The sequence below is a fragment of the Melitaea cinxia genome, chromosome 13 (genome assembly GCF_905220565.1).
Source record: "Melitaea cinxia chromosome 13, ilMelCinx1.1, whole genome shotgun sequence".
In the NCBI taxonomy this organism is placed as follows: domain Eukaryota; kingdom Metazoa; phylum Arthropoda; class Insecta; order Lepidoptera; family Nymphalidae; genus Melitaea; species Melitaea cinxia.
The window spans coordinates 3255516-3272111 of record NC_059406.1 but is presented as its reverse complement, the minus strand read 5'-3'; the positions used below and the strand labels follow the sequence as shown (position 1 = coordinate 3272111).

At 33.2% G+C, this 16596-nt stretch overlaps 1 protein-coding gene across 1 annotated transcript in view; it reads right to left on the bottom strand.

Moving 5' to 3' along the window:
* Nucleotides 1-2662: 2662 nt before the first annotated feature.
* The window catches only part of LOC123658990 (SKI family transcriptional corepressor 2), a 28488-nt gene continuing 14554 nt past the window's right edge, over nt 2663-16596 (bottom strand). The window contains exons 8-9 of the mRNA XM_045594275.1: nt 4679-4826; nt 2663-2829 (exon numbers count right to left, since the gene is read on the bottom strand). Of these exons, the coding sequence (XP_045450231.1) occupies nt 2759-2829; nt 4679-4826 (219 nt within the window). The 3' untranslated portion in view covers nt 2663-2758. The remainder of the gene's footprint in view (nt 2830-4678; nt 4827-16596) is intronic.

Here is a 16596-nt window from a genome sequence, read left to right as displayed (position 1 = left end):
ATCCCCGCGTACGACAGACATTTGTATTGGCCATATAGATGTTTGTCATGATCTGGGTGTTTGTGCTTGTGTATTGTGTATGTTTCCGAACCCCCGACATAAGAGAAAAAGCATCCTTGTTAGGTCTACCCATCACTAAAAATTGTAAAATAAAATAATTTTTAACAAAAACAAAAACCGACTTCAAAAAGGAAACTAAAAAGTGAAAAATAAATTTACTTAGTACAAAGTAATTCGTATTTTGATTTAGTTAATCAGAAATGATTAAATAAATATTTTATAATTTTGAAGTTGGTGCCAAGTAAATACTACAACAACCTGGCTACAATAACAGATACAAACAACACACACACAACAAACAAGTACAAAAAATATTATTAGATATGTCAAAACAATAACAGAATAATCACAGTATTCAACCTAATAGTCAATGAAACAAATTATGAAAGAAAACTGAATACAACTTACGAGTAGATACTAGAGTAGTTATTGTTTTACTTGGCACCGACTTCAAAATTATAAAATATTTATTTAATCATTTCTGATTAACTAAATCAAAATACGAATTACTTTGTACTAAGTAAATTTATTTTTCACTTTTTAGTTTCCTTTTTGAAGTCGGTTTTTGTTTTTGTTAAAAATTATTTTTTTTAAAATAAAACTTGTAAAATTTTAGGAATTTCATTATAATAATAACGTTGTGTGGCTTAATAGATATGAAAAAAGAGTTTAAAAGATTTGCTTTTATAACGTTTTGTTATATTAAAATATCTGCTGTTTTAGCAAAAACGCATTATGCATTCAAACTCTAACATTCCACTGCTAGACATAGGTCTCTTTTTCCATTTAGGAGAAGGGTTGGAACTTAACCCACCACGCTGCTCCACTGCGGGCTGGCGGATAAGCAAAACAGCTTTTATTAATTATATGAATAAACTTTTTTAAATTTATGAAAAAAAGGCTTTTTTAATTTAACATTCCTAATTATTAGAAGCACCGTTCGAAAATGCTTACAATTAAGTTATTTTCTATTTACTAACACAGAGGGTCCCTGTGTTACAATGCTAAACAATTTAACGCTCTTACACATTGACATATGTAAGAGTGTTAAATCCAATGATATAATATCTCACCTCAATGGTTAAATCGAACAGTGTAGTGTCTAACAATACCACTAGAGGGCATTTTTATTGGCCTTAATCAATAGTAATTTACTTTGGAAATATAGGCTTTCAATAAGTTTTAGTACTTTTACAATTCGCAGGGTAATAAATAATTATTTTCAGTAAGAATAATTTTGATTACTAATAATTATTTCATCCAAGCATAATTTTAAAGTAAAAATTATTGTATTAATCAAATATAGTCATTAAGTAGCCGAACCGAATATATTTGCTCTAAGCAAACATTTCATCGAAATAATAATTCAATTACTGTAACGAAATTTATAACGAATGTAATATCAATACTAGTAAAATAACATTAATTGAATCGGAGATTATTTTATGTAAATTGTGTCATTAAATAATATACTTTGGATTTGTTAATACAAATATGAATAATTAAAAATCATAGGCAGAGAGGATAATTCTTTTGTTTTTTGTTGATGGTATTGGGTAAAACACTATCGTTGATGGAAAGCAAAGTTTATTTAGTAATTATTTTATCATATTTATTTTTTAATGTCACTGATTTGGTCTTTGTAATAAATATTTCAGACATTTTATTTTATTCAAGAGAAAAAAGGAAACAGTTATTTTATCATATATTTTATTTATTTGTTGTGTAATAATTGTGCTGCTAATACATTTACTTTACAATTATAATAAATACTATTTATAAATCATACAGTAGACTAGAAAGTTATGATATGTATTGAAGACTGAAATTATAAATTTAAATACTAATATTTTTATTTTGATACCTATTACGTCATGATGATTATTTGCTTTACACTTTTTAACATTACTAGTATAAATTACATTAAAATCTATCTTACAGAAAAAAAATAATATTAAATAAAATGCTAAAAAAATCATAATCATCAAATATCAATCAAAGATATTCATAAACATTTGCATTTGACAAGTCAAGAACGCATTCTAACTGCGGTAGGTTAGTATTTAACTATTTATATACATTAATTGTATTTTTCTGTCAGAAGATATGGAATAATATGTGTGGAACATAAGAAGTGTTCAAAATTCTCAACTATTACCAAATTATCCTTACACATAAAATTTTTACATTAAAATTCAAGTTTACATTTAAATAAAAATACACAAAAAAGACTTTAATCATTACAGTAATCTATACGTTATATTTATTATGAATTAAATTCATTTAAATTGCTTTATTATCTTATTCTATTAATTAAACTATATTTATATCTACAAATAAATCTACATGACTTATTGGTGTGACTAGATTTGGGTAATTTAAAACAAAAGTTTATACTTCATGAATTACAAAAAAAATTGTAGTTATTGAACCTTATATCAGTGTACGCATTTAAAGATAACATTTAACAGAAAAAGCTACTATGTTTTTACATAAAACTAAAAATATATATTTATTTCAAAAACATGTTTATACTATATTAATAACAGAAAAAAAATTACATTATTTAAAAATTAACAGTGTGTGGGTCAAACTATATTTTTGAAACTGGAAACACTGAAAATGAATGTTTCGCTTTGCAGTGCCATCTATCGGTACATTTGATTATTGCTTTGTGATTCCTTCTACTCCTACATAGTTAGTGGGGCGCTGGTGCAGGGGGCTGTAGCAGCGGTAACGGAGCAACACAAGCAACGCAATTGTCTCTTTCTGAAAGATACACAAAATGAAACGTTAATAAGTGTGTTCAAATAAAAATCAAGTTATCAAAATTAAAAAATTGAAACAACGTAGGTACACGAAAAAATAGTCAAGTAAATAAACATTATTAGAGATAACTCAAAAATCACTTAGCAGATCTCAATCAAATTTACCACATGACAAGTGGTCGATTAAAAAAAGAATTATCGAAATCGGTCCACCCAGTAAAAAGTTCTGACGTTTCAAGTAGGACATTAAAAATACACTCGAACTGAAAACCTCCTTTTTTGAAGACGGTTAAAAAGTCTAAAACAAAAATAATGCAACATAATTTTTTTATTAAAAATTGGTTGTCTGTAAAGTCGGTTTCCGGGTACGGATATTTTTTTTACGTGATAACGTCATGAAGAAACATTGATGAAAAATTGCTTATTTTTATGAATTGAATTAAATTGAATTATTATCACTGAATTATTTCGAACTGCTAACTCTGACGTAACCACAGAGTACATTATGACGTAACACGAGAAAAGATAAATGTGTCACAAGCCAATGCTTGGCCCGATCGTGCCTCTCTATCGCTTATTGCGCGCTCACGCTTGCACGCTCAGGCTCAGGCAGAACGTGACACTTTTCGTGCTTGCAGCCGGTGTTCATCGATTTACAAGACGTTATCGTATCAAAATTTAAAACGATAAAAAAGAAGAATAATTATATTTTTTGTAAAATTTATTTAAACACATTAAATCTCAACAAATAACAGTCCATTTTAAAATGCATGATAACGTATAAATTATTTTTAGTGGATACCTACGGCTATTTAACAAATTAAACATAGAAATTGACAACACCGCTTGAAAATTAATAAGTAGAAAAAATTTTATACCGACGCTAGACGAAGGAACTTCTCTATACATATATTTTTCTAACGTTTAATCACGCAAACTTTTTAGTGTCAATAAGTATGTAGTTTAATTTAGGTAATTTTTTTAAAATATTAAAATGTAAAATTTTAGCTATCGGTTCTGGCTCAATTCTTTAGTTATTAATAGTTTATTACTTTACTTATTGTTAATACTTTTAGTTTAAACTCCCTATAAGTAAATTTTTTTATTGATTTAAATTTATATCTGTCTCAAATTTTTTATTAATAATTTAAATACTCAAACTTGTAGTAAACTAGTACTTTTAAACTTTTAGTGCATAAATTTATTTTGATGTTAATGTGTCGGTTTCTCGCATATAAAACCTAAATTAAATAATTGATATATCTATGCCTACGAAAAAAATAGCATCGTCTAGGGAAGGTAGATATCTATTTTTTCTTCGAAGGTATATTAATTTATTAAGTTTAAAATAGAAGAAATTGACCTTAGTAGATGATTTTTTTAAAGTATTACCTTTAAAATTACATTTGTAAAAGATAACAAACACATCGCCCGTCACCTAGGCACTTAAGCCGCATTTAATTGAGGTTTGGAACGATCAATTGGACATGCGACGCATCATTGGTGAACATGTTATTTATAGTGATTCATTTACAAATTTATGTTTTACATTTCTGACAAATAATAGATAAAAATGTAAAAATAAATAAATGTAATTCAAAATAAAGGAATAAAAATTAATTTTAGCATTTGCTATTCGCAACTGTTAACTACACAGTTAACTACAAAGATTTACTTTTTTTAGTACTTAGAAGACTATTTAAAACTACGTCAATTATCGAATGTTATTTTTGTGTTTTTATTTTACGTAGGTATGCAAACTCTTTTCATAAACCTTTGTCGGCTTTATTTTTAAAATTGTCTATACTTTTTTATTTTAAAAACATAGAGGTTATAAAAAGACATGTTACCACGATCATGAAGGTAGTGCAATGATGGGCGCAGATCAGGCAACCTCCACGGTTCCCTGTCTTCATCCCGCTCTATCTTCGGAACAAGTCCGCTCCAGCAATCTTCAGGACGCGGGGTGGGGGCTGAGCGACATGGCCAGGAACATCGCTTTAAGAAATAATAATTACCTAAATTTTTAAACGTTTATACTACGTATATTATTATAAACGTATATATATTAGTATCTACGTACCTATGTAATAAAATATAACAGCAAATGTTTGTACATAAGAAATATTTATAATGACCAATTATTATTATAGGACCTTATAAAAGCAATAAAAGCCAAATCAGTTACTATTAAATTTTAATTGGATATGTGTTCCACTGACTAACCAATCGACGTTAGGTTTTTGTTAGCTAGTAGTACTTTAAGGGCAAAGAGAGATAGCGTACTTTTCATCCTTGAAAAATTCCCGATACCTATGGGTCTGGATGTCAATTGTATTCTACCTAACTGTATATTTAAAATGAGATTCGTATACATTTAATATATATGTCGACGCAAAAACAGTCAACATTATCTTTTATATTAGATTTTAAGGTCTATTACTTATGTCTACTTAATAATGATAATTCATTATAACCTATGTTATTACCAATGAAATAGGTAAGCTTCATTTTTAAACCTAAATCGAATAATTTATAAATTGAGTTTGTCAACATTTGTTATTACTTCCTTAGAAGTTTCAAACATTCAAAAAGTTAACTTTAAATTACAAAGTTAAGTTGAAAATTAATTATAAATCAAATCTTTAATTTGCAAAATACATTCAAAATTTAATCATTAATAATTCTTTAAGTTGATTTTTAATAGTTGCTTTTTGAATGTTCATTGGAGATTGTGTTGAACGATGAGTGATAAAAACCACGTGTAATTTTATGAAATGATTTGTGTTTATAAGTGTTTAAATAATCTTTTAAAATTATTTCACGAATTACTGTAACGAAATATTCGTATTAAAACCATTAATTAAAAACTATTGTAAAGAAGCAACATGGTGGGAGGCCACCATGTTGTTGACACACTTTTCACGCGACGTCTGCTGAGGACGGTAGTTTGGTGAGTGCTTTTTAAATAATTGCTATCTGAATTATTTTACTGTGCTATTGGAATTATTGTTGCTTTTGTTTAAAAGATAAATTAAGGGTAGACTTAAGATTTTTGTTAAATTTATAAATTAAGTAAAGTGATAATTATAAAACGAAAGTTAAAAAACAGAGTGTATTGTAATTGTATAGTTGTTTCATTTCATTGTCTGCTGATTATGAGTGACGTGAATAATGGTGACGTCAGCAATGCTGACGTCACACTTTCTAAAAACTTAAATAATAGTAATAATCCGTCATCAGAAGTGGGATCAGATCCCTCTTCTGCCGGTCATTCTGATGTATTAGATAATTCGTCTGTAAACGGTGTGCCGACCCAGTTTTTCGCTCATATGATGCAGATGATGAAACAGATGACGGATCGTATGGCGGTTCCGGTTTCTCAAGTTAAAATTAATGATATTTTCTTGCCATCCTACGATCCTGATTCTAATATAGGAATACGTGAGTGGTGTAAGCATGTGACCACTGCAGTTGAAACTTACAACTTGAGCGATTATGATGTGAGAATGAAAGTGGGTAGTTTGTTAAAAGGACGCGCCAAGTTGTGGGTTGATAGCTGGCTGGTATCTGCGAAATCATGGGAGGAATTACGTGACATTTTGATAACAACTTTTGAACCTGAAAATAGGTACTCACGCGATATAGTTCGTTTTAGGGAACACGTTTATGACAGTAGCAAAGATATATCGCAATTCCTCTCTGAGGCGTGGATATTATGGCAACGTATCACTAAAGATAAATTGTCGAACGATGACGCGGTCGAGGCTGTTATAGGTTGTATCGGTGATGAAAGATTGCGTATAGAATTACTAAATGCGCGTGCCAAATCGGTGCCGGAATTAATTTCCATCGCGTCGTCAATACGGCGAGTAAAACGCCCACCACCTAGTAATGTAAACTCACAGGGGCCTAGTAAACGCTCAAGGTTTCCGGATAAACCTTCTTTATTTTGTCGAATATGTAAGAGAACGAATCATGACACCCGTGAGTGTCACTTTAGTAATAACAAAATCGATACAGCTCAACCGCGTCAAGATCAAAAGAATCCGCCTGCGGCTACCGACAAACGGACATGCACATTTTGCTCCAGAGTAGGTCACACATATGAGACCTGTTACAAGCGCGAACGCGCAGTAGTTTCAAACGTAAATTGTGTGGGTACGTTAAAACGTACCCTATTACCTGTCATGATTGGTAACATGAAAATATTTGCTTTATTTGATAGTGGAGCAGAGTGTTCCGTAATACGTGAGTCGGTGGCTGCTAAACTTCCGGGTAGAAGGGTTAATGAGGTTCAGTATCTGAAGGGTATTGGCCAATTCACTGTGGTATCATTAACGACAATATTAACGGTGTGTGTTATCGATGAGTTACACGTAGAACTTAAATTTCATGTAGTTTCAGACTATGAAATAAATACGGATCTATTAATCGGTATTGACCTTGTCGATAACACAAACCTTAGCGTACTAGTGACCTCTCAGGGTGTTAAAATAGTTCACCAACCAGTTGTTTGCCACATGCGATCTCATAACGAAAAATTTGATAATCTAGATTGTGATTTAACCAATGATCAACAAATAAATGAGTTAAAAATCCTTTTAAATAAGTACGAACATTTATTTATTCGGGGGTATCCACTCACTCGAGTTAATACTGGGTCTCTCGAAATACGACTTAAAGATAATAATAAATATGTAGAGCGAAGGCCGTACAGACTAAGTCCTCTAGAGCGTGAGAAAGTACGAGTTATTGTTAATGAATTATTAGATCATAAGATTATTAGGGAGAGCAAATCACCATTTTCTAGCCCGATAATTTTAGTAAAAAAGAAAAATGGTAAAGATCGCATGTGCGTTGACTACCGCGAACTTAATAGAAATACTTTGAGAGATCACTATCCATTGCCCATCATTTCGGACCAAATTGACCAATTAGCAGGGGGCCTCTACTATTCTACATTTGACATGGCGGCGGGATTTCATCAGATTCCCATCACAGAGAGCTCAATAGAGAAAACGGCGTTTATTACACCCGATGGACTCTATGAATACCTCGCCATGCCATTTGGGCTAAGTAATGCATGCTCAGTGTATCAACGCTGCATAAATAGAGCGTTGGGACCTCTAACAAACACGGTAGAGCAAGTTTGTCAAGTTTATGTCGATGATGTTCTTTCAAAATGTAGAGACTTTTCCCAGGGACTTTCCCACATTGAGCGAATACTCATCGCTCTTCAAAGCGCTGGGTTTTCGATTAATGTGGAGAAGACATCTTTCTTTAAGCGCTCTATTGAATACTTAGGCAATATTATATCAGATGGTAAAGTAAGTCCCAGCCCAAGAAAGGTAGAGGCTTTGACGAAAGCTCCTGTACCTACCACTGTAAAGCAAGTGAGACAATTTAACGGTCTGGCTAGCTATTTTCGGCGATTCATTCCCAATTTTTCACGTCTCATGGTACCTCTATATGAATTAACTAAGAAAGATGCTAAGTGGGAATGGAACGCCCGACATGAAGAAGCTAGGAATCACATTGTTCAATATTTGTCTACTGCGCCTACTCTTGCACTTTTCCAGGAAGAAGCACCCATAGAGCTCTACACGGACGCAAGTAGTCTCGGCTACGGAGCTGTGTTGGTTCAGATAATAGATAAACGGCGTCATCCTATTGCCTATATGAGCTTACGTACTACTGAGGCCGAGAGCCGTTACCACTCGTACGAGCTCGAAACCCTAGCGGTAGTTAGAGCCATAAAACACTTTCGGCAGTACTTGTATGGGCGAAAATTTGTGGTTATCACTGACTGTAATGCTCTCAAGGCATCTAAGCATAAGAAGGATCTTCTTCCTCGAATCCACCGCTGGTGGGCATTCTTACAGAACTACGATTTCGAGGTAGAGTACAGAAAGGGTGAACGTCTCCAACACGCCGATTTCTTCAGTAGAAATCCTATAACGAACGTCAACCTAATGACCAGAGACACTGAATGGATACAAATAGAGCAGCGACGAGACGAAAACTTACGTTTATTGATTAACAATATGGCAAATGGAAATCCTGTAGATAAGTATGACTTAGATGAAGGTGTACTTAAGCGGCGGCTGACAGACCCTGTACTGGGAACACGTAAGGCAATTGTTGTACCAAAGTCATATCAATGGACGCTTATCAACTCTTATCACACAGCACTACATCACCCCGGATGGGAGAAAACTTTACAGAAATTAAGAGAATCATACTGGTTTGATAAAATGAATACAGTTGTCAGGAAATTCGTGGACAATTGCATCGTGTGCAAGACGTCAAAGGGGTCATCTGGAGCCACACAAGTTCAACTCCATCCTATTCAAAAGCCTACAGCCGCATTCCAAGTAATCCATATGGATATAACGGGAAAACTCGGTACAAGAAATCAAGAAGGTCTTGATGAATATGTAATTGTCACCATAGATTCTTTCACAAAGTATCTGCCCCTGAGCTATTCAAATGATAAGAGTCAAAGCAGCAGCCTAGCAGCATTAAAACGCACTATACACTTGTTTGGTACGCCTATTCAAGTTGTCGTCGATGGTGGCAGAGAGTTCCTGGGAGAATTTAAAAACTACTGCGACAACTTCAACATCAATATACATGCAATATCGCCAGGAGTCAGCCGAGCTAATGGCCAAGTAGAGCGCGTTATGGCAACGTTAAAGAATGCACTTACTATGATCAAAAATTATCAGACCGAAAATTGGCCAACTGCATTAGAAGCATTACAACTAGCATTCAACTGTACTCCGCACCGTGTGACTGGAGTAGCACCTCTTACACTCCTCACACGTCGTCAACACTGTGTCCCGCCGGAGCTCCTGAGGTTAGTGAATATTGATGAAGAGACTGTCGACTTTGATCTACTAGAGCAACAAGTACATCAAAAAATGGTGACTGCGGCTGAATACGAGAAACAACGGTTTGACAAGAACAAAGCCAAGATTCAGTCATTTCAAAGAGGTGATTACGTTCTGATTAAGAATAATCCTCGAAATCAGACATGCCTTGATCTCAAATATAGCGAACCTTACGAAATTCAACGAGTCCTTGATAATGACCGGTACATCGTGAAGCGGGTTACTGGCAGAGGAAGACCTCGTAAGGTAGCTCATGACCAGCTGCGCCGAGCACCACGACCAGGCGAGCAAATGACCATGTCGACGGACGACAACGAGGAGTCACAGCCATCCACGTCTCATGCTGCAATGCCATCACAATCTGTAACAAATGGTGAGTTCCTTCCATAGTAAACTAATATTTTATTTTTAGCAGTAGGATTTCTCTTACTGTTTTGAGGCAGATAATAACGAAGCTTCAATCAAAGCAAACCATTTAGGTTACCTTTGCCACTGAATCCAATAAGGAAACATCTGTACACACACACAATATTGAATCGATTTAAATTAAAATATGTTTAGAATCCTTTTCCTATCCTATCATTTTCAGAGCCTCTGTGGACCACGGTCTAAAAAGGCCTAGGCCACAGCATCGTCCTTCCCATATCCTTTAGAGCCCCTGTGGACCACGGCGTACGAGACCGCTCAGCACCACAGCAACATTCACTTGAGCTTATACAAAAGTAAATAATAATTATAACAATAATTATAAATAAATGAAAATTGTGGACCACGGCGTTCAAGACCGCTCAGAACCACAATGATAAAAATCTTCCTTTTAGTGCCTCTGTGGACCACGGCGTTCATGACCGCCTAGCACCACAGCGTCGACCTAGTTCCCATATCCTTTAGAGCCCCTGTGGACCACGGCGTACGAGACCGCCCAGCACCACAGCAACATTCCTGTCTACGAGTACATTGATAAAATGCAAGGATGCGTGGAGCATTTGCATTACATAATATAAGTTCAACATGACGTGTGAAGTGCGTGGAGCATAAGCACGAATTACAAAGAAACGCTCAATTTCCTATATTCCCTTATTTTACAACAAATTTATTATATTCATTATTTTCACCATTTAATGCAACAAACAAAATTAATGTATGAGCATAAGCACAAATACCAGACATTTTCAATAAAACCGTACATCGTCAACTGGAGTATCTATGCACACAGATACCTAGTCAAAAGCGTTTTCTTATTTCCAGAAACTGAAACATAAAGGAAACCGAGGCTGGTGCAGAGCGCGCACCGCCCCGCAGAATGGCCGTGTCGACGCAAAAACAGTCAACATTATCTTTTATATTAGATTTTAAGGTCTATTACTTATGTCTACTTAATAATGATAATTCATTATAACCTATGTTATTACCAATGAAATAGGTAAGCTTCATTTTTAAACCTAAATCGAATAATTTATAAATTGAGTTTGTCAACATTTGTTATTACTTCCTTAGAAGTTTCAAACATTCAAAAAGTTAACTTTAAATTACAAAGTTAAGTTGAAAATTAATTATAAATCAAATCTTTAATTTGCAAAATACATTCAAAATTTAATCATTAATAATTCTTTAAGTTGATTTTTAATAGTTGCTTTTTGAATGTTCATTGGAGATTGTGTTGAACGATGAGTGATAAAAACCACGTGTAATTTTATGAAATGATTTGTGTTTATAAGTGTTTAAATAATCTTTTAAAATTATTTCACGAATTACTGTAACGAAATATTCGTATTAAAACCATTAATTAAAAACTATTGTAAAGAAGCAACATGGTGGGAGGCCACCATGTTGTTGACACACTTTTCACGCGACGTCTGCTGAGGACGGTAGTTTGGTGAGTGCTTTTTAAATAATTGCTATCTGAATTATTTTACTGTGCTATTGGAATTATTGTTGCTTTTGTTTAAAAGATAAATTAAGGGTAGACTTAAGATTTTTGTTAAATTTATAAATTAAGTAAAGTGATAATTATAAAACGAAAGTTAAAAATCAGAGTGTATTGTAATTGTATAGTTGTTTCATTTCATTGTCTGCTGATTATGAGTGACGTGAATAATGGTGACGTCAGCAATGCTGACGTCACACTTTCTAAAAACTTAAATAATAGTAATAATCCGTCATATATTTAATTCCACGCACATGAAAATCTCCACACGAAAGAAGCTGCGTGCGTTACAATTACGATTCGGCCTGTAAAATGCTACTGCTGGGCCTCAATGCGTGTTTTTTTTTTTTATATATATATATAGGTATAACTAGGTCGGCAAACAAGCGTACGGCTCACCTGATGGTAAGCGATTACCGTAGCTATTAGACGTCTGTAGCACCAGAAGATCGCAAGCGCGTTGCCAACCTTACTACCCCCCAGGAGCTCTGGTCACCTTACTCACCACCAGGAACACAATACTGCTTGAAAACAGTATCATTTAGATTTGATCTTTTGTAAGGTCGAGGTAATACCCCAGGCGGGCTGCTCCATATTTTGAGCAGGAAATTCCTGCTATACCCCATCTCAGTTAAGTTCAGTCAGTGTTGCCGCTATCAGGTATTTATGATAGGCACGGTGGGAAGATCCACACAGACAGACATCAAAACCGGAAAGAAATATTTGTACATTACAATAATCCATCCCGAGCGGGAATCGAACCCACAAACCGGCAATGTTTTAGGTGAGTATACGCAGCACTACAGCAGAGCGGTTGCGGGCGTTAGCTTCTTTAAAAATATCTATGATATATCAGAAGCATAAAACCAACTGCCGACGCGTAATTTTAGTTACTTATCAGTATGTACATAGTTTTATTATCAAAATATCTTTAACGATAAAATTGTACCAATCGTATGAATAACAACAAAACCAAAGCAAACTAGATACGGGTGTCGTGCTAAAGTACTGTGTGTACTTCGATTACAGTCACGACTGAGTTAGTATCAGATGTATCACGAACGGCCGATTACTGTAATAATCGAATATCGCCTATCACTTAACTAATAACTGTGACTTCAAACTAGACTACTCAAACTTTACTATATTTACATTTTATATAATTTACCCGTAGCAAAAAGTTAGTTAAAATTTCCCAATTGAATTTGGTTTTAAATTTCATAAACCATATGCTCAACGAGTCCATGTAGGGCTAAATTCTGTGTCGAGGATCTGAAAAGACATATAACAATAACACCAATATGTGTCTTACACAATGTTTTGTTTTGAGCGGTTCAAGCGTGGTTCGAGTCCGCGAATGCAAGACTGCTCCAGTAGCAAGAAGCCTATAGTCGCAAAGTACACGTCAATAGTCGTTATAAAAACTACGTTTCGAATAATATTATTTTCTTTGAAATATCATACAGATGTTGTCGTGGTCTGAATGTATGTGTTTGTATGTTTTTCTGGAAGTCAGTTCAAAATCACACAAGACACAAGACTTCTCGGTCTTCTTCGGCCGTTGATGGACAAATGTTTATCATTATTTCAACAACTAACCAATGAACTATTTAGTAAATTCAGCCTGTAACAACCCACCACTGGGCATAGGCTTCTTTCCCCATGTAGGAGAGGGAACAGTGAGTAATCCACTACGCTGCTCCAATGCGGGTTGGCGAATATATTCTCTACTATGATCGAGTAATGATCGCTATCAAGTGTACATTTTAACAACCGGGAATGCATAAACACCTAGACGATGGAAAACATCTAACATCGTATGGCTAATACAAATGTTTGTTATGTTCGGGGATTGAACCCGTAATCGCCAGTGCAACAGTCACAAACCAGTGCAGTGACCGTTGCGCCAACGCGTCGTCGTTTATAATATGTCATTGATCAATTTCTTATAAATATTTTTTAAAACATCAAAATTATAAAAAAAAAGATATATTTAGCAAAATACAACGCGCGTCCACTTTTCATTTCTAATTTTTATACAAAACGTAAAATGAAGAAGTAGGTATGTAAGGTGATCAGACATTTGATTCTTTGTTATTTTTACATTCTTATTTTCTGAATCCCAAAAAACAACATTTTAATATAACTTTTAACTGATAGATGATAATGTCTACGCATAATATCTATAATTTTTCGATGTTTTAATTTAAAAACTAAGTAGGTATCTAGCTACTTCAGTGAAATGTTAATATTTAAGACTTGGGGTTTGATAGTTTATAGTACAAAATACTTTGTTAAATAATTAGTATCTAATAGTAATTATGATTATTTAATGACGCTATAGTGTCTATTAAGTTCAGTTAAAATGTGATTATAATTGCAAAAGTCTGAATCAAGTCTATTTTTAATGTGTTTTTAACTCTTTTTTGGAATTCTAAAACCTTGGAATCATCGCAGAATCTACTTTTCGTCAATCCAGAAAGCCCGGGATCGAAAAAAGTGTCGGGTTCGAATTACCTGGTAATGTAATCATTCAAAATTCTTTTAATGAAAAATTACAAATAAATGAAACAAAGTTTGAACAGCGCTCCCTTGTTTAAAAGTTTTATGACAGTGTCGTAACGGACAAAAGCTCGCAGTAATTATTGTTGTTTAATTTTAAAAGCTATTGAGTTTGTATAAAGACTTAACAACGTTTTCATAGAAGTGTCATTTTATACACTAAATTTACGTGATTGGTTTAACAATAGTCTTTACTCTATACCAATAATCACGTTATAGTCTATTGGTACTTACTATCACGGAATGTTACGGATACAAAATTTCGAATACGGATATATGACTAATATTATATCCGTTTGAAATGGTCTCGATGAAATTTAAATGTGACCACATGATAAACATCAGTTTTCGATTAAATTAAAAATCATCAAATTCGGTACACCCAGTAAAAAGTTATGCGGTATAATAAAATGTAGGTCGACGAAAAGATAGTCAAGTAAAAACGCATTATTCGATATAACTCGAAAAGTAGTTGTTAGATCTCAAATAAATTTAATTGGGGCCAAATGGCACGTACAACCTTCTGATTTAAAAAAATATATCGAAATCGGTCCACCCAAACATTAAAAAAATAGTCCATTTAAAAAAATACAATCGAATTATGATCCTCCTCCTTTGTTGGAAGTCGGTTAAAAATTATGTGTGTACGATTCACACACGACAGAAGTGAAACTTCTGAAAGTTGCCTACGAGAGATTTTTTTTTACCTAGAATATAAAATACTGTATAATGTATTATATCTCATTCTCTTGTCGACTTAACCCTACACATTTAGGTGTTTGTTTATTTATCGTGACGCAATTAGGAAGTTTTACTTCAAAATTAAAATTTATGAGGTACACAACGTCCCTTCTAGCGTACAAAAGTCTTTACTTATTAAATATTTACCGATCAGTATCACTGTAATTATTTAAGTTATGTTGCACAATGGCGTTGTTTTAAATAAATAAATCGAATGACGATTACCTTCCATAATTATTGCGTGGGTCACGAGATTTTTATCGTGAACACTATTTGATTTTAATAAAGCTTTCTTTTGCATTAACTGGCTCTTATTTATGTGTATGTGTTTTAATTGGAGTGTATACATGAAGTTCTTATTATTATGCGTCTGTGTATTTCTTTAGTGTGTTGGTTCATCTTGTCCCACATTAACATAGGTATTTGAATTTACAATCTTCAATAAAGATAGGTACCAATTCGCAAATAATTATAAAATATAGCTAGGTATATATCAAAGAAAAAAATATTACCTTTTTGTATAGCAACATTGTTTTTTTAATATATTTGAAATCTATTATTTTGTGTTAAAATTTTCTTTTATAAATTTGTAAACACGAAACGGTAGATACTCTTTCCGATGTATAAATCGTGCGAGTAGTCGTTGTAATGTTGGCTTTACATTTATGGAGATAGAAGGCATGACTTCTAGTACAACATCCATTTACTGTGACCATTTCGCCAACCTATAGTCAATATATAAATCATCCACGCATCATAAGTCCATTGTACGGAGCGAACGTCAAAATTAATGTTCCGCACACGGCCCAACCGATAAAAACCGTCGAAATGTCATCAAAACTAAGTAGGTAAGTAAAAATATAATATTAAATGCCACCTCGGCATTTGTAACCAATGTTATGAAAAGTAAACCAACAATAATACGATAGTTATAAGTATTATAGTACCGTAGTAAGTTACCTACTAATTTGAATAAAACTGTTATACAGATAAGTGATCTGAATTCTACGTAATTATGCGACAGTTAACAGCTGATTACATTATTGATTATAAGCTTTGATTTAACTGTTCTGTTACCATCTATTATAGGTAAAGCTTAAATGTGTCCCGACATCGACGGTTTTTCTATTTATTCCCAGTTTTTTTTTTACTACACAGAAAATTAACAGTATAAATAATCTATTAATAAGACTATATTTGTTTGTGACATCGCGTAATTCAATATTTTTCTTTTAAATTTTAATACTGTTACTACAAATCTAAACTAAAACCACGCTCAGAAAAATATAAAAATCTAAATATATTTATATAATTTTGCTTTAAACACGTATAATTTTTTTTAATAATATAGTTAAATAAGTCACAAAAAAATACGATGCTTGAAATTGCGGCAAAAGCATTGTACCTACATATAAGACCTCTATTGAGCCGTTTAGTCACAAGATTATATACAAAAACTATTTAAACGCTGACTGAACTTATACGGAATTTGAGGGTTCGGTGGTAAAGATACTTAAGAAGTATTATAGTTTGTATTTATTGTAGGCTACTTGCTACCCAATGACTTCACATACGTTTAAATTAGAAAAACTACAAGATACGTAACAGAAACATTATATAAATAAAGTATTTTTTTCATGTA